Source organism: Orcinus orca, chromosome X (assembly GCF_937001465.1).
Source record: "Orcinus orca chromosome X, mOrcOrc1.1, whole genome shotgun sequence".
Classification (NCBI taxonomy): domain Eukaryota; kingdom Metazoa; phylum Chordata; class Mammalia; order Artiodactyla; family Delphinidae; genus Orcinus; species Orcinus orca.
Window position 1 is genome coordinate 34,995,280 of NC_064580.1, and position 19,878 is coordinate 35,015,157.

Here is a 19,878-nt window from a genome sequence, read left to right on the forward strand (position 1 = left end):
TATTGCTGAATAAAATTCCATTGTATAGATATGCCACAATGTTTATTTACTCTTAAGTTGATGGGTATTTGGATTGTTTCAGTTTTTGACTACTATAAATAATGCTGCTATAAACATCCACATATAAGTCCTTTAGTGAACACTGCTTTCATTTTTCTTGGCTACATACCCAGGAGTAGAATTGCTGGGTCATGTGGTAAATGCATGTTTGCCTTTTCAAGAGACTGCCAAACTTTTTCCAAAGTTGCTGTACCATTTTACATATCTGCCAGTTCCCATTTCTCCATATCTTCCCTAACACTTTGCAGTGTCTGTCTGTCTTTTTTTTTTTTTTTTTGCGGTACGTGGGCCTCTCACTGCTGTGGCCTCTCCCGCTGCGGAGCACAGGCTCCGGACGCGCAGGCTCAGCGGCCATGGCTCACGGGCCCAGCCGCTCCGCGGCACGTGGGATCCTCATGGACCGGGGCATGAACCCGTGTCCCCTGCATCGGCAGGCGGACTCCCAACCACTGCGCCACCAGGGAAGCCCGGGTGTCTGTCTTTCTGATTGTAGCCATTGTTGTGGATGTAAGGTGGCATTTCATTTTATTTTTTATTTGCATTTCCCTAATGACTAATGATATTGAGCATCTTTTCATGTACATCTTAGCCAGTTTTATGTCTTCTTTGGTGAAACATTTATTAAAATCTTTTCCTTGATTTTAAGTTTATTATTTGCCTGGCTATTGAGCTGTAAGACTTCTTTATATATTCTGTATATAAGACTTTTATCAGATATATAATTTGCAAATATTTTTTCTAGTCTATAACCTTTCTCCCAGTCTGGAATCTAGATTTTATGCATTCAATAGTATAATTATCACCAATTGTATGATTTTGTCCATGGAATGCACCAAATTTGAAGCAAACTGAATCAATGAGAAGGTGTGCTTTGGTAGAGCTCTGTTTCTAAGGTTTGAAATAGAAAAGGCAATTGCAGTTGTCCAAGAGCTGGCAATAATTTAGTTACTTTAGAAACCCTGTAAATTAATCTTGACCACCAACTTGGACCAGGAGAAAAATTAAAGAAACAATATACAAGAGGACTAAATATATCCTGAAAAAACAAATCAGTACATTTAATACATGTCTCTACCACTGGTTTAAATTCCAGAAGCATTGAAAATCGTTTTGCCTCAATTATCTAGGGATTGGAAATCAAAGTATAAAACCATATTTCCCAAAATGATAAACTAAGGGTTTTCTGAGATAAGCATTTCTTATTTCAAAAGGAAAGCCACAGTTCTGGAGTTTAATTTCACAACTGAAATGTAAGTCATTTTATCTGCATCTGGATGATTTTATCAATGTAAAATAAAGCAGGTGGCTCAATTCAGCAAATATTTACTGAGCATCTGTTAAATGAGACCCTGTGCTAGGTGAGGCAGGGAATATTAGGACAAGAATAACTGTTCAACTGTGGTTTACTAAACAAGGTAACAGATAACCTAAGTGGTGAGATGTGCAGAATAATTTTATGAGCTGCTACTGATAAGCTCAATTCTGTATTCTGCTAGTGAAGAGTAAAACTGTATAAGAGGATATAAAAATGAAACTCTTTCTGCCTCAGTTTTGTCTGAGTCCCCAAAGGAGGAGAAAAACCAGTACATTACAAATACATTCATGTGCCTGAAGACTTGCAAAAGTAATGTTTTTCAATCTTCAGCACATCATCTTTTTTGAAGACATATAAATGGTTTCAAGGGGCCCACTCAGTTTCACACCTACCTCTGGGTTTGGGAGACTGATGCCTGACCCTCTCAGAGACAAGTTCAAATGCTGAGAACAATTTTTTTCAATTATTAGTACATTTTTTTATGCAGAGGGAAGGACTGAACATGTGCATTTTATTATTTTATCTCTACTTTTGAGAAAGTGGGTATTTTGTTTGCTTATCCAGTGTTTGAACATAAATATTAATATTTCCTCCCTTTTTACATAAAAGTTAGCATATGCACTGTATTACATCTTGACATTTTTACTTAATATATTTTAGAGTTTGTAGCACTTCAGCACAGAAAAAGTAGCCTCAATCTTTTCATAATTGCATAGCATTTTATTGTGTGGATGTATCATAATTTCTTAAACCAATCCTAAGTTGATGGACATTGGGTGGCCTCCAAATTTTTATCTATTATCAAAGTTTTAAAAAAAACTACAATGAACAACCTCGCATATAAATTTTCTTATATATGTGTGTGTACACATTTGGTAGATAAATGTTCATTTTGATGCCTGTAAAAGTTTTCCAAGTCTCCTTAGGTCTTCTTAGAGACCCTGTATTATCTATATAATCTATTCAGCTACAAAAGAAACACTTGACAGAATAAGTGACATGTACGTGCACACATGTACATGTCCAGAAGAATTCCCGGGTCCAAACTGCATGTGTAATTTTGATGAATACTGCCAAATTGCCTTTCATAAGAGATATATTTACTATTTTCCACCAGAAATGTACACGGGTGCTTGTTTCTTTACAGAGAAGGCCGTAGTTTTCAATGAACTCAGTTGTTTTTTAACTAAAAAACAACAAACAAACAAAACTCCCAAAACCAAAAACTAGTTTTACAGACCCTCAGCCGGAATCAGGCTTTATTTTTTCCCTGTGTAGGCAAATTCATTCTTCTAATTTGCAGACAGGCAAACCCAAGTGCAAATAGGTTCTTTTCTAAATATAGGCCTCAAGTTATTACATTTTAAAACATCTTTTCTTCTGGTTTCTGCTAAAATTTCTATTTATATGATCCATTTAACTGTTTCTCCTTAAAATTTTGAAATATTTGATCCATCAGGACAGAGTTGTGGTAGCTCTAAATGGAGATATAAGCTCATGTTAATACACACTGTTAAATCACTCCACTTCTTTAGTCAAAGAAGAAGTGTCCCTGTAAGCTAAACATTATCAAATTCTCCCTTACTGTCAGAAATATTACCAGAGATACAAAGAACTAAAACACCTCACATATTTACAATTTATCTTTCGTATGCTTTTCCACGTAACTAAAAATGACTTAAAATACAAAATCACTCATTTAGAAAAAGATTTTTCAGATAATTTTCCCATAAAGAAAAATTGATTTTTTTCCAGAGGAAAACAAGCTTGGTGATACTATTAACATAGTTTGTTTTAAAATAATGACATGAGGTTGATCAAAAATTTATAATGCTTTGATATATAACCCTATAAGAATAAGCAGAATTTGGGGTCCTATTAATGTGTAGTGTTATAACAATAACCATAGTGACTCACATATTTATGGTGCTTTACAGTTTACAAAGCACTTCCATGTACATGATAATAACTGCAGCTGCCGTTGGTTATAAAAACCAGGTATTCTGATAAACTGTACACTATAAACTATTAGTCTCTTTCCATCCAAGATGAGGGGAATGAAAACACATTGTTTGCTTAAGGACAAAAAGCCAGTGAGTGGTAAATCATAGAGACGGGAAGTAGAATGGTGGTTCCCAGGGGCTAGGGCGAGGGGGGATGGGGAATTATTGTTTAATGGGTATAGAGTTTTTAGTTTTGCAAGATGAAGAGTTATGTAGATGGATGGTGGTGATAGTTGCACAACAATATGAATGTGCCTAATACCACTGAATTGTACTTAAATGGTTAAGGTGGTACATTTTCTGTTATGTGTATTTTATCACAATAAAAAAAACGGGGGGGGGCGGGGAAATCCAGTGAGTGGTGAAGCCTGAATTTGATTTCATTTTGATCCAACCTTTTCCTTCTACTCAGAGCAGTTATTATCCTCATGTTACAGATCAGGGGACTAAAGCCCAGAAGGACTGAATTGACTTTAGTCACACAATTATCAAGTGGCAGAGTTGAAGTTCAATCCAATGGAAGTGATATTATAAGCAGAGGCTAAGCACAGGAAGTCAAAATAAAACCAAGGACTCATCAAACCACTAACGGTTGGGTAATAGTGCGTTAATCACTTTACCTGCCTGGGCTGCAGTTTACTAAGTTGTAAAATGAAGGAATGGATATAGATTAAACTATTTTTTAAAAAAATTCAACATTTTTAACCATGACTTACGATAAGAAATGTTTTATATTGACCCAGTACACACACATACACACCGCCTTGCCCTAGGTTGGGTTTCCCAGAAGCAGACCTTGAGGTAAGGATTTGACTGCAAATGATTTATCAAGGATGTTTTCGGGAGAAAGTGGTATGGGAATAGAGGTGGCAGAGCAGGAAAGGTGCAGAAATCAACCAGGGATCAAATTTCAGGTGCAGTCTCAGCTTCAACCTGATCCCGTGGGAAGCTCTGGAACATAAGATACACCAGAGACTGACTTGCTTTGAGACAAGAAAGCTGGGCTTTCATATTTCATCCCTAGTCAATCAATCACTGGTTACAGGCCACCCCAGCAGGATGTAACCTCCCAGGCATTTAAGTTCATGGTACCTGTGGTAGCCAGTCCCCAAAGGTGGCCTCCAATGATCCCGGCCTTGTAGGATTCACACCTTCCTGCCTACGCTGTTCCATGGTTGGTCACTCTAACCAATGAAATACAGCAGAAGTAATGGTATGTCACTTCTGAGATTAAGATATGAAAGACTGTGGCTTCCATCTTGGATTCTCTCTTTCTTCACTGCCTCTGTGGGAAGCAAGGTCTCATTTTGTGAGCAGTCCTATGAAGAGGTCCATGACATGCACTCTCATAACAAGGACCTGAGGCCCCCAGCCAACAGCCAGCAAGGAACTGAGGCCCGCCAACAACCACAGGAGTGAGTCTGAAGGCAGATCCTCCAGCCCCAGTCAAACCTTGAGATGACTGCAGCCCCAGCTATTAGCTTTACTGAAATCTCATGATACTCTCTAAGCTAGAACCACCCAGCTAAGTTACTTCTGGATTCCTGACCCTCAGAAATTGTGTAAGATAATAAACGTTGTCATTTTAAGTCACTAGGTTGTTGAAAAATTTATTATGCGACAACAGATAAATAATACAAATACATTGGGCTACCATGTCTCCAGTAGCTGAAGGGAAGTTTTCTGAAAAACTACAGAGAAGATTCTTTAGGAAAGAAGCACAAAGACACTGAGGGATGGGCAGAACCAGCAAAAGAGACCTGAGGTGATGTGAGCAGAGCATCAATCATGTCTGCTATCTCTCCAAAACAATGTTTCATGAAACAACACTTACCCTTATTACATGCAATGCACTTTGATAATTCCTATTTGATTATACTCTTATTTGGTTTATTAAGTGCTGGGAGTGAGCCCTTAAATTGATTTCACAGTTCACTAACAAGTTGTGACCTGCAGTTGAAAAACAGTGAACTTAATCGTCTTTGAGGCTCCTTTTAGATATAAGCTTTTGTAATTAGGAGTTGGCACAGTGCTATTACATTAACAACTAATATTTATTGAACACCCACTATGCCATAACTATTCCAAGCACTTCACATATATTGCTTCATGTGAAGACAATAAGGTAGTAACTACTGATATCCCCATGTTACAGATGTGAAGACTGGTAAGTGGCAGAGGCCAGGAGGAAACCCAGTCAGTCTGCCTTCAAAATCCATTGTCAAGAGTGCAGGCACCTACATGCGACTGTTTGGGTTCAAATCCTGATGCCAACAGTCGATCAATAAATGTTTCTAATTATGATCATGATATAACCCAATTATTGGCAGTCATCAGCTCATTGACGGGGATAGTTCTAACAAAAGGAAGTTTAGGATCAGGGTCATGCATATGGACTGAATTTAGAGGTTAACTCATTGATAATCAGCTCAATGTTCCACTCTGCTTCAGCATGCTGGCCCAGTCTTCACCTTAAATTTAGCCACTTATACATTTAAATAAGGGCTCTGGTCTCGGTTATTTAACATCTGCATGGTTGAATATCTAAAGTACATTTCACTGTAAATAGAAGGAATTTCAACATACTCATTTTTATGTATTGTTTTATTAAAGTACAAAGATACTTCTCTAATAAATGAATCTAACTAAAATACATTAGTCACTATTATGTAGAGAATATTCCTACTGAAGTCAGAGAACACTAATCAATCTTTGGGTTTGAAAAATAGGGTCAATAAACATTACGATATAAATGACTAAAATGGTTAAAAAACGGACTTCCCTGGTGGCACAGTGGTTAAGAACCCACCTGCCAATGCAGGGGACACGGGTTCGAGCCCTGGTCCGGGAAGATCCCACATGCCGCGGAGCAACTAAACCCGTGTGCCACAACTACTGAGCCTGCGCTCTAGAGCCCATGAGCCACAACTACTGAGCTCGAGTGCCCTAGAGCCCGTGCTCCACAACAAGAGAAGCCACTGCAATGAGAAGCCAGCGCACCACAACGCGTAGCCCCTGCTCGCCACAACTAGAGAAAGCCCGTGCACAGCAAGGAAGACCCAACGCAGCCCCAAATAAACAAATTAATTAACTAATTAAAAAAAACTGCACAGAACCTGTATATCTGGAACTATTACCTTTTGGCTGAATGCTTCTGAGTCATGTTTCCATCAATTATATCTTTTATGTCACAGGATAAATACAGCATTTACACAGATAGTGAAGTCAGTATAAAAGCATAACATCCTTTTAATAGAAGATTATGAGTAATCAAAGATTTATACACCTGCTGAGTGAATTATCTAGAGTTGGACACATGTAGGGGATACATGTCAGGAAGATATTTCAGCAGCTTTGTTGTCAGGTGACTTGAAGGATTTAGAAAGTAGAAAGAAAAATATGGTTTATGTCCCACTTCATATGCTACTGTGTGATTATGGATTACAGGGCAACAAGGGTGACTGCAACCTAGCTTGGGACACTGTTAGCAGATATAAGACACTGTTCCCCTGTCACCTGTTTTTTTTAAAAAAACACAAAAAACAAAACCCACTCGTTTTGTATACATTGCTAAAGAGGGAGTTACAGAAAGCATCATGGCTCCCCCAAACCAAATATCAATCTAGATATCCTGAAAAATTAACAATTTAAAATAAAATTTTTTTCTGGGCAGAAGACCTAAATAGATATGTTTCCAAAGAAGACATACAGATGGCCAACAGGCACATGAAAAGATGCTCAACATTGCTAATTATTAGAGAAATGCAAATCAAAACTACAATGAGGTAGCACCTCACACCAGTCAGAATGGCCATCATTTAAAAAAATCTACAAATAACAAATGCTGGAGAGGGTATGGAGAAAAGAGAACCCTCCTACACTGTTGGTGGGAATGTAAATTGGTGCAGCCACTATGAAAAACAGTATGGAGGTTCCTCAGAAAACTAAAAGTAGAGTTGCCATATGATCTAGCAATCCCACTCCTGGGCATATATCCAGACAAAACTCTAATTCAAAAAGATATATGCACCCTTATGTTCATAGCAGCACTATTCACAATAGTCAAGACATGGAAACAACCTAAATATACATTGACAGATGAATGGATAAAGATGTGGTACATATATACAATGGAATACTACTCAGCCATAAAAAAAGAATGAAATAATGCCATTTGCAGCAACATGGACTGACCTAGAGATTATCATACTAAATGAAGTGAAGTCAGAAAGAGAAGGACAAATAGCATATGACATCACTTATATGTGGAATCTAAAACATGACACAAATGAACTTATCTACAAAACAGAAACAGACTCAGAGACATAGAGAACAGACTTGTGGTTGCCAAGGGGGAGGGGGGGTGGAGGAGGGATGGACTGGGATTTTGGGGTTAGCAGATGCAAACTATTATATACAGAGTGGATAAACAACAAGGGCCTACTGTACAGCACAGGTAACTATATTCAATATCCTGTGATGAACCATAATGGAAAAGAATATGAAAAAGAATGTGTGCATGTGTGTATATATATATATATATATATATATATATTTAACTGAATCACTCTTCTGTACAGCAGAAATTAACACAACATTGTAAATCAGCTATACTTCAATAAAATAAATTAAAATAAAATAAATAAAATTTTTTCTAATGATAAAGGAAATACATGCTTTCACAAAGCATTTAGTAAATGTAGAAAATGTAAAGAGTAAAGGAAAAAAATCACAAAGGGATCAGATATCAGATCATGAGGTAATAATTATCACTATTTATGTGTGTGTGTATATATATATCCAAATTGGCATCATACTACATGTACTTTTTATAATTTCATTTTTTCACTTAAAAACATACTATGGGAATTTCCCTATGTCAAAGTATTCTACTTGAACATTAATCTGATAGAATCCCATTCTATGGACATAGCATTTGTAACAGTCAGTATCCAGCAGGCAAACAGAAACCACTCTATACATTTAATGCAGGAACAGACTTAATGCTAGTAACTTGCTACAAAGTTATAAAACATGCTAAAAAAAAAAGAGAGAAAGGTATATATTAGTTAGCTATCACTATGTAACAAACCACTTCAAACTGACTCGTGTAAAACCAGAATTTACTTAAGAAAAAATTCTGTGGTTAACAATTTAGGCTGGATTCACCTAGGTATTTCTCTGGTCTCAGTTGAGGGTCCTCATGCATCTACAGTTGGTTGTGGGTTGGCTTTGCTGATCTTGGCTGGGCTCCTTTACATGTTTGGGGACCTCAGCTGGGACAAGAGGACTGGCTAGACTCAGACCCACATGGTTTCTCACTCCCTAGCAGGCCAGTGTGGGCTTATTCCATGGCAGTCACGTGGCTCCAAGAGAATGAGCAGAAGCCCGAGAGTCCTCTTGGGACCTAGGCTTGGGACTGTCACAGTGCCATTTTGTCTACCTTCTATTGTTCAAAGTAAGGAACAAGGTCAGCCCAGATTCCAAGAGTAGAGAAACAGATTCCACTTTTTATGTGAAAAACTGCAAAGTCACATTGCAAAGGGGCGTTGAAACAGGGAGAGAAAGAATTCTGGCCAGTTCTGCAAACAATTGATCACAGTGTGTCTTACCTAGAAACCTGAAAGCTGCCACCACTCCTGGGGCTGGAGCCCATATGTGGGCCATTGCACTTGTGACACTCGATACTGACCTGTGAGAGGTACTACTGCTGCCTCTACTACCACTAAGTAGAAACCCAGGAGTCCATAGCCTTACTAATCTGTTAAAACTGCCACAGATGTTTTGGGAACAAATAGTTGCCTGTAGTCATTGCTGCTGCCTCTATTGCTATTGGAAGGACCCCTAGAGACAGACAAAAAGGCTACTCTCTTTTCCACCTTATAGTCTCCCCACCAGTGTCTCCCAGTAGCAAACCTCATGTGATGCAAGCTGAAAGGGAATATGGAAAATGTAGTTTACTGGTTTCTAACCACCTGTGATACAGAGAAGAGCATCGCAAGTATAGCTGAGAGTCAATTGAAAAGTGACTGCACAATAACATCATTTATTTAACTAATCCCCTGTTGCTGGATATTTAGATTATTTCCCTGGAAATACAACATAAATGTAGAAAGCAAAGCCATCAATGGGACACTTTCTGAACCCAATGGACAATGTTATTTAATTGCTAAGAAAGGCATTTAAAAAGGGATGCGTCCTTGAGCTCAGCAGTAAACAAATGATATGTAAAACAGAACAGCTCTAAATAGCTCTGCTCTGTCCCTCCAAAAGTAGATGTGTGTCATCATGACGGGAACAACACTGTTATATCCACGTGGAGCTTTAATGACATAGTTTACCTCAAAAATTATTTTCTTCACATTGCATTCCCATTTGGTTGAGGTCAAAAGGAATTATTCTGAAGTCATAATTATAATTTTTGTACCCCCATATATACAAAAGTTTTACCTGAATTTCCCTATGCTCAACAGCCACAGGATAAATATAAAATCCCAATAACAATTTTTCAAAAAGCATTTCTAGGGTTTAGCCTCTATAGTGTTTCTTTTTAATAACTTATTTTTATTATAAATGTAATACTGCTTGTAAAAAAAATCAAATGAGCATTTTCAGAGGTGAAATTCCATCATTCAAAGCTTGTCATGTATCTTTCATCCTGATGTTTTCCTAAGAATGATCTAATACATTTTATTATTACAGTCTCAGAAGAATATTATAATTCTCTTCTGTAACTTGTTTTTATAAGTAAAATATATATATATATATCTTGATAGAGCTTTTGTGTTAATTCAGTATAAATATACCTAACATATACCTAACATATAAATATACCTAACATATAACATATAACATATACCTACATCATAGCATTCTATAGTATGGATACGCTAAAATTTATTTTATTGTTTGTCTTCCCCAGGAGAGTGCAAGCTCCCTGAGGATAGGGACCTGGTTTGGTTTGGTCACAGCTGTATCTCCAATGCTTAGACGAGCACCTGGCAAACAGCAGGTGTTCAAAAATTTTGTAGAATGAATGACTAAATGGCAAGACACTTTTGATGAATATTTGTATTGTTTCCATCTTTCACTATTCCAATAATGAATTTTGCAATTAGTAATCTTATAAATACATGTTGTACATTTATTTATTTTTGTAAGGAAAAGTCATAGAGGAGGAATTGCCAGGTCAAAAAAAAAAAACCACCAAAATTGAAGAACTTCAATCCCTCTCAAATTCCTCCCAACATGTTCAGAAAGTCCCCAGTGGGAAGTGAGGTAGCACTTGTATTTAAAAATCTGGTCTTCCTAGCTATCGCTTAGACCTGCCACTATAGTCTCACAAGTGTAGTCCTGTCACAGAGTGGCATTGGCCTTTTCCTTCCTTTTAATTTGTGCTGTCTGGGGAAGCTGTCTGAGATGCTTATGTTTCTGCTCCATGTTCTGAGACATTCAGCTGTCATTCTGTTGAAATGAGAACAGTACCCTTTGTCCCTGAAATTTTTTGTCAAGCAGGCTATATTGGCTGTAAAACTTTATGCTCCCAATATCTCTATGAAATTTTTTTTCTAATCTAGCTTTCTTTTTAAACATCAGCTTTCCCCCAAGGCTCAGGGATAAATCCCTAATGAGGAAACACTGCATCATTCATTCCATGTATAATATATATCGAGCTGTCCTCAGAACAACCCTAATTCTCTGATACTTACACCAAGGCTCCTTAGACCAAATCTGCAAACCTTAGTTCTCTCGTTTCTTTGGTTGAGTGCTTTCCTGAGTGGCTTTTGCAAACATACCTTTAGCGGGTCCGGTCTCAGTCCTGTAGACATTTCTGAATCCCAGGGTAAAAGTCACTTGCAGTGTTCAGGTAGGGATCCCTGGAAACACATATATTAATAAATACAGAATAAATACAGAAATATTAATATATATTAAAATTAATAAATACAGAAATTTAGATGAATGGACATATGCTCAAAGTTCACTTAAGCAAATTCTCAAAACAGTTCAAGATTTTCCCCCCTTAAGCCCTAAAAACTTGGATATTTTAATCTTTTGTGTAGAGGGCTTCCTTTATAAAATATCCTCTTTTATTATAAATGTTATATATGATCATTTAGAAATTTGGGAAAATAGAGTATATATAAAAAATGGGAAATAAAATCACCTATAACCCCACCCCCACCCCTGAGCTACCAGTGTGAACATTTTATACACATTTTCTTCCAATTTCTTTTCTATATGTTCTTACATAGTTCAGGTCATAGTGCATATAAAATTTTCTATTGTTTTATTTTTCCTTAATATTATAACAAAAATGTCCTTTTGTGACTAAAAAAGTTCTTCATATACATACCCGCTAATAACCGTAAACTAGTCCCTTGTTTAGATGTACCATATAGAGATTATGCATTTTAAAAGCTGTCCTCCAAGTTTACTCAGACTAGAAGTCAGTCATATTCAATTCCTCCTTTTCCTTCACTACCCAAATCCACTTAGTCCTGAAGGCTGTCTATTCTATTTCTGAACAGTTTCTTTTATCTGTCCCAGGGATTTCAATCCCAGCTAGAGCATATAGGGAGCTTTTAAAAATACTGATTGCTGGGGTCCCACCAGAGACCGAGTTAACCGGAATCTCTGGGGGATGGAGCCCAGGCATGCACGAGTCTAAATGCTCCCCGGCAGATTTTAATGCAGCCAGAGTTGAGATGCACTGCCTCGGCCCCTCCTCCAGCCCCACTTCCACTTCCCGAGGCCCAGCCCTCATCAACTCCCAATTAGGTTATTGCAGTTATCTCCTAACTCTTTTCCTGTTTCTAGTCTCTCTCTTCTGCAACCTCTAATCCTGCATACTGCTTCCCAAATTACTTTGGTAAAAACATGGGTCAGATCACATCACTCCCCTACTAAACAAGAGAGTCAAACTTGGCCTGAGTGAGGCCCTCCTCCAACCTACATTTCTGCATCCTTTCCTACTCTGGGTCTTCTAGTGCACCTCACCACTCATCTGAGTTAGCTTTCTGCCTTTGTTCATGCTGTTCTGTAGCCCATAATGATCTCCTTCTCCATTGCTCAAAGACCGCCGTTATCTTATACATATTTCAAAGTCCATTTCAAATACCACATCCTTCTTCAATCAGGCAACAATCATCTATTGAATGACTACTATGTACCATCCATCTGTTCAACATTTTAAAAAATTTATTTATTTGTTTTATATTTATTTTTGGCTGTGTTGGGTCTTCGTTTCTGTGCGAGGGCTTTCTCCAGCTGCAGCGAGCGGGGGCCACTCTTCATCACGGTGCGCGGGCCTCTCACTGTCGCGGCCTCTCCTGTTGCGGAGCACAGGCTCCAGACGCGCAGGCTCAGTAGTTGTGGCTCACGGGCCTAGCCGCTCCGCGGCATGCGGGATCCTCCCGGACCAGGGCATGAACCCATGCCCCCTGCATCGGCAGGCGGACTCCCAACCACTGTGCCACCAGGGAAGCCCTGTTCAACATTTTTTGAGTTGCTATTGTATCTAGGTACTGGGGATACAACAGTGAACAAGACAGACAAAACTACCTGCCTGTTTGGAGAGGAGGAGAACAAAACAAGCACACAAATAAGAAAATGTTAGATAAGTGTGATGCAGAGAATTAGAATATATAGTGACTGGGTGGCTATTTTCATCTGAAATGGCCTTTCTGAGGAGGTGACATCAATACTGAGATCTAAATGACAGGAAGTGAGGGACCAGCCATTCAGAGTTTAAGGGGCAAAGCATTCTAAAGATAGGACCAGCTAATATGAAGGCTTTCAGGCAAAATGAAGTCTGATTGAAGAGCTGAAAGAAGGCCAGAGCAGCGGAAGCACAGGGGTACAGGGGGAGTCATGGGAGAGGAAGTTGGAGTCAGCTCATGTATGCTTTCTAAGTCAGGGGAAAGAGTCGAAATCTGATTCTTTGGGCAATGATGGGAAGCCACTGGAGGGGTTTAAGTGAGAGGGTGACATGATATGGTTTGTGTTTGAACAAGATCACTCTGGTTGCTGTGGGAACAACAGATTGAGGGGGTGACAGGAGGAGCAGGGACCACGTAGGTGCTTTGGTGGCACTCTGGTTCTCCTCCCAGTACTTGCTCCATTTAAGACAAATAAAAATCAAAAGCTCCTCGTTTATAAGCAAAATATTAAAATTCTTATCATCATCTAACAGGACCTGGATGGGCTGACCTCTCTCTGGCCTCCTGCTATTGAGCCTTGCTGACCTTTTGTCAGCTCCTCAAATATATCATTCCTTCAGGCCACAGGGCCTTTGGACTTGCTGTGGCTATATGTTATTTGTGTATGTGATAAAATATACATAACATAAAATTTACTATTTTTAACCATTTAAAAGTGTACAATTCAGAGGCATTAAGTGCATTCACAATGTTGTACAACCATCATCACTCTCTAGCTGCAGAACTTTTTCATCAGCTCAACGGGAAACACTAGACCTATTAAGCAGTCACTTCCCATTCCCTCCTCCCCCAGCCCCAGGCGACCATTAATCTGCTTTCTGTCTCTGTGGATTTGCCTGTTCTGGATAGTTCACAAAAATGGAATAATACAATATGTGATATTTGTATGGCTTCTTTCACTCAGTATAAAGTTTCCAAGATTCATCCATATGGCTTCCCCAGTGGCGCAGTGGTTAAGAATCCGCCTGCCAATGCGGGGGACACGGGTTTGAGCCCTGTTCTGGGAAGATCCCACATGCCGCGGAGCAACTAAGCCCGTGTGCCACAACTATTGAGCCTGCGCTCCAGAGCCTGGGAGCCACAACTCCTGAAGCCCGGGCACCTAGAGCCCATGCTCTGCAACAAGAGAAGCCACCGCAATGAGAAGCCTGCACACTGCAACAAAGAGTAGCCCCCACTCACCGCGACTGGAAAAAGCCCACGCACAGCAACAAAGACCCAACGCAGCCAAAAATAAATTTAAAAAAAGAAAAAAAAGATTCATCCATATGGTAGCATGTGTTAGTACTTCATTCCTTTTTATGCCTGAATAATATTCCATTGTATGGATTTATCATAGTTTGTTTACCCATTCCTTAGTTGATAGACATTTATTTAAGTTGTTTTATCATAGTTTGTTTACCCATTCCTTAGTTGATAGACATTTATTTAAGTTGTTTCCACCCTTCAGCTGTTGTGATTAGTGCTACTGTGAACATTCATGTGCACGTTTTTGTTAGAACACCTGCTTTCAATTTTGTCACACCTAACAGTGCTAGGTGTTATGGTAGCTGTGGTCATATTTTGAGGAACTGGAGATCAGTGAATCTTAGACATGTATTAGTTTCCTGTGGCTTCTGTAACAAAATACCCCCGAATGGGTGGCTTAAAATAACTTTGAAAATTTATTTTCTCACAGTTCTGAAGGCCAGAAGTCTGAAAGCAAATTGTCAGTAGGGCCATGCTTCCTCTGAGACTAAGTAGAATTCTTGCCTCTTCCTGACTTCTAGCGGTAACAGTCAATCCTTGGCGCTTCTGGCTTGCAGCTGCATCATTTCAATCAGTCACACGGCATTTACCCTGTTTGTCTTTGTGTCTTCACACGGCCCTCTTCCTGGGTCTCTTCTTCTTTCAAGGATACCAGCTATATTGGATTAAGGGCTTACCCTATTCCAGGATGACCTTCTCTTAATTTAAATAATTACATCTGCAACAACACTATTTCCAAATAAGGTCACATTCTGAGGCAATGGGGTTAGGACTTCAACATCTCATTTTGGAGGATACAATTCAATCCATGACCAACTGACAGACATTACTGTGCATCTGAATCCCCTGGGGACCTTGTTAACATGGGCTTGCGGTGAGGCCTGAGGTTCTGCATTTTCAGTAAACTCTCCCAGCTGATATCAGTGCTGCTAGTTCACTGATAGGGTGGCTGACTGGTTTTGCTTTTAGCAATAAAAATCCAGAGTTAAAGGAAACCCCTCAGTCCTGGGAAAACTGGCATGGTTTGTCACCCTATTATATCATAAACCACAATTTGAATAGCAAGGATCCAGCTATGAACTATGGTAATTTACCCATTAATTACATTGCTGACTATTCATATTTATCTTTACATTTAAATAACTTATTTTTGCTAGAACAGTCCAAGTTTTCAAGAATCTGGACCCCAAAAAGCTCCAAACTGTGAAATGGTGAGTTAGTTGAGCTGATGGGCACCATCTGTGAATATCATATATTAACTCATGAAATTATCTATGATGCTCAGCAGTGCCCCTGTTGGGTTGAAAATGGAGATTTCTGACCCCTTTACGAGTAATTATGCATGGGCAAGAACTTTTTTTTGGCTAAGAGTACTCACTGGGTTTGAAATCTTCAGTATCCTTCTTTTGTTGCTGCCCAGGGACTGTAAAAATGAAGGAGAAAGCTCCTTTCTGAAGTTGGGTTTGAGCTCACTGCAGTAGGGACAGCGTCCCTCCACTCTTGATTCCTATTAGGACCACCTGAAGAACTTTAAAAACTGCTGAGCCCTCACTCTGGACCAAATGACTCAGGCTACCTGGGATTGGGCACAGGCAGTCAGAGCTTTGTTCTTGTTGTTGTCATTGTTTTAAGTTCTCCAGGTGATGCAAATGAGCAACCAGAGTAGAGAATCATTGTGCAAGGTCTTCCTTTATAAGAGAAACCTTGCCAATCTGTTCCCTAATCCTTTTTTCACCTGCACCCATATTCTTCTCTACTCCTCTCTATGTCCACATACTTCTTTGTTATGGTTGATCATTACCTTAAGCAAGTTCTCCTCTTCCTCATATTTGTGTCCTGTTTATACAATGACCTCACTGACCTGGGACCATGTACAACCCATTGGCGGTAATAATTACTCCTGCAACCGACCTTGGCAGGCTTTCCTCAAGCTTTATTGACTGTTTTTCACTCTTTCACAAAAGGTATCCTTAACATCATCCACAACTGAGTTAGCCTGTGACAGTACTGCTGTTTTGACTGCAGACTCTCTCAGGAATCAAGTGAAATCTCCCACAGAATCTGTACTGTGTGTTCCTCTACAAACCATCCACAGGAAATCTGGGTGGAAAGTACGTTACTTTTTTATTGGGATATAATTCACATGCCATAAAATTCACCCTTTTAAAGTGTCCAATTCAGTGGTTTTTAGTATATTCACAAAATTGTGCAACCGTCACCACAGTCTAATTCTAGAACACTGTTGTCACTCCCCAAAGAACCCCCCTACTCACTAACAGTCACTCCTCATTCCTGCCGCCCCTTGCAACCACTAATCTATTTCTGTCTCAATGGATCTATCCTGGACATTGCCTATAAATGGACAGTTCAACATGTGGTCTTTTGTGTCTGGCTTCTTTCATTTAGCGTATTTTCAAAGTTCATACATGTTAAAGCATGTACTAGTACTGCATTCCTTTTTGTGGCCAAATAATTTTCCATTGTATGGATGTACTATATTATGTTCATCCATTCATAATTGATGGTCATTGGGGTTGTTTCTGGCTATGGTAAATGGTGCTATGAACATTCATGGACAGGCTTTTGTGTGGACAAGTTGTCATTGCTTTTGGTTCTATACCTAGGAGTGGAATCGCTGGGTCATATGGTAACTTTATGTTTAGCTTTTTGAGCAACTTTTGAATTGTTGTTTAACTGTATTTTTTGACCCTGAAACAGTTCTCTTTTAGTGTGAGGTGGTCTGTACTTGTTGGGGTGGGAAAAATGAGTCTCAGGGACTTTAAACATTTTTTTTCTGTTATCTGTTATACATTTTATGTGCAGGAACAATGGTACCTTCATACAGAAACTTCTTGTCATTCGGCTTCATCATTTCAAAATGTGAGGAAATCTAAAACATGGAGCTCCCGCGTTGGCAAGGACTGGGGGTGTCTGTCTGAGTTCCCGGGTTCCTGACTATCCCTCCAGCTGTATCTCCGGCCACCTGCCACAGTCTGTTACTGGCAGAGACAAGGCCTGCTTGTTCCAAGGACATGACTACTGGGCCACTTCCATCTGAGGAGGCCTGGTGGGGCGTCCAAATGCAGAAACCTGACTGCTTTCCGGGGATAGCAATAAACCAGATGCAGACAACCCTGCAAATGTAAAGCCCCATTGTGTACAAAGCAGAAACTCACGTACCACGGCGGCCACGAAAAGGCCCTGACCTTCGACCCGGCCTCCATCCAGGCTCTCCTACTCCCTCCTGGCTGCCCTGCCCCGCTCCTCGGCTCGGGGTCTGAGACTGCGCGGGCTCGCGGAGGCGGGCGGCCTTCTCCGCATGCGCAGTCTCTGCCGGCCTGTTCCTTCAGCGGGGGCTCTGCCGAGTGCGCGCTCACGCACACGCAACGTCTCGTCTGCGCGCTCACGGGGCCTCTCGCGGCACGCGCCTCCGCCCCGCCCGGCCCCGCCCCGCCTCCTTCCCCCTCCCGCGCGCCGGCCCGCCGCACGCCGCTGCCGCCGCCGCCGCCGCCGCCGCCGCCGCTGCCGCCGCCGCCGCTGCCGCCGGAGCTCTGTAGTATGGCATCGAGGAGAATGGAGACCAAACCTGTGATAACCTGTCTCAAAACCCTCCTCATCATCTACTCCTTCGTCTTCTGGGTGAGTGGCTACGCCTGACCGGCGGCTGGGCCGCCGTCCATCGGTCAGTGTAGTGATGCTCCGGGAAGGGAAGGGGGAGGAAAAAACCCAAAGCAAATATCAAATCTCGGTCCCCTCCTTCAGGAGACAGACGCAGGGCTGGGGCTGCAGGATGGCGGGGTGCAGGCTTGGGGCTGCTCAGACCCTGGACCCCGCCCGGTGCAGGGTGTAAGGGGCTGCGTGGTGGCGGTGACTGCAGGTTGCCGACCTTTCCAAAATATTTTAATGCATTGACTTATTTTTTTAACTCGCGGGTTAGGGTCAGCCTTTGGGGAAAGTTGCGGGTTTATTCGTCTGTTTTCCACTCTGGACACCCCTCCCCACCCTCCCTTAGCAGCCCGTTCGCGGTGTCTCTTGGAGCTAACCTGTGGCCGGCTGGGAGCAGGCGCGAGAGTGCAGGGTTAGATCCCAGATTCCCGGTTATTCCCGACCCCGCGGGGCTGCGAGAGGCAGGCGCTGGGAGCCCTGAGCTGCCTGACTGGGCAAGGGCGACCAAAGGCCTCCAAACGCAGTGATGGGGGGCGGGCGCCGTTGCCGCGCGGAGACGCACAGAGGGGAGAGGGTCTTACATAACCCAGGGGCATCTTTGCGCTTTCTCGGCGACCCAGGAGATGGGTCTTAGGACCCTTTTCCCACGCCCTTGCACCCTTACACTTATCTTTCTGTCATTGCGTAAACCCAATCCGCAGAGCCCTGGGGAAGGACCCCAGCCACTTGGTGACAGCAGTAGCGCCTCAACTCTGCTCCCCATCTAACTGGTGCTGCTACTGGTCCTTGAAGCTCATTGCAGAAGGATGACGTCAGCCTCTCAGCCGAAGCCTTGGGGGGCTGCGTGGTGCGCTTCGCGGAGCTATGCGCGCTTTTGCGCGCAGGAGGAGGAGGAGCGGGGCGGGCGGTGGGGTGCGGGGGGTGCTCCAGGCTTGTGCCTTACCTCATCCTGTTTGGCAATTCGTGGAGTCAGTGCCGGGCTGACACTGCAGTGATTCATTTGAAGTAGGTGGTACCTAAAGATCATTCCCCATTATTTCTCTTTCCATGTTGACGACTCCCTTCTCCCCAAGTTCTCCTTTCCTACACCAAGCCACAGCCACCCTGCAGGAGAATGAATGTCTGTCATCACCCCCCCCAACACACACACACACACACACACACACACACACACACACACACACACACACACACACACACACACACACACACACACACACACACACACACACACACACACACACACACACACACACACACACACAATCTGGGTCATTTCAGCGTTCAAGGCAGTCATTTTGAAACCTGAGGCTCTGCAGAAAAAGCCAGTCCTGCCTTTGGTTGTTTTTCTCTTTGCCAATTAGCCCTAATTGGTCCTAATTTTGGTTTGAAACTGGGGCACAGTGCTTTATGAGGTACCCAGACTCGGCTTGATGGTGAAACAAGCTGTTTGTAATGACCAAGACAGGAACTGAGATTTATTAAGGATTTTTAAAAAAATCCCTAATGTGCCCCCACCCCCGCGGACATTCCTTGTCACTGGCATTGGTGATTCTTCAGGTCGGGGAATTGTGGACTCTGGAGACCAGGCATACCAAGAGCTCTGCAGTGAGATAAGATAGAATAACGGGTATATCACACGAGGCAACCACAGAAATGGACTTTATTTGGACTGAAAACAACACAGGTTGAAAAATTTCAGCAGTGGAATTGTGAGCTCTGCACAGATCCTATATTATGTTCTTCTTGGAAAAAGCAATAATGCATGCTGGTTGCTGAAACTTCCCAGTAGCCATTCCTCGGAACTGGCTTAGCTGTTTTTGTTTGTTTGTTTCATTAAATCTCTTTGTGTTTGGTCCTTTAG

The 19,878-nt window shown here is 41.4% G+C and overlaps 2 protein-coding genes across 5 annotated transcripts in view; one reads left to right on the forward strand and one right to left on the reverse strand.

The window, feature by feature from the left end:
* The window catches only part of RPGR (retinitis pigmentosa GTPase regulator), a 268,015-nt gene extending 250,300 nt beyond the window's left edge, over positions 1 to 17,715 (reverse strand). For 2 of the 4 annotated variants that reach the window (XM_049704786.1, XM_049704787.1), the window contains exons 1-2: positions 17,529 to 17,715; positions 11,175 to 11,255 (exon numbers count right to left, since the gene is read on the reverse strand). The gene's annotated coding sequence lies outside the window, so the exon portion shown is untranslated. The remainder of the gene's footprint in view (positions 1 to 11,174; positions 11,256 to 17,528) is intronic. The other 2 variants (XM_049704777.1, XM_049704778.1) reach the window with 1 other exon arrangement.
* Positions 17,716 to 17,827: 112 nt separating this feature from the next.
* Positions 17,828 to 19,878, forward strand: part of TSPAN7 (tetraspanin 7) — a 137,412-nt gene continuing 135,361 nt past the window's right edge. The window contains exon 1 of the mRNA XM_004281344.3: positions 17,828 to 17,987. Within this exon, the coding sequence (XP_004281392.1) occupies positions 17,907 to 17,987 (81 nt within the window). The 5' untranslated portion in view covers positions 17,828 to 17,906. The remainder of the gene's footprint in view (positions 17,988 to 19,878) is intronic.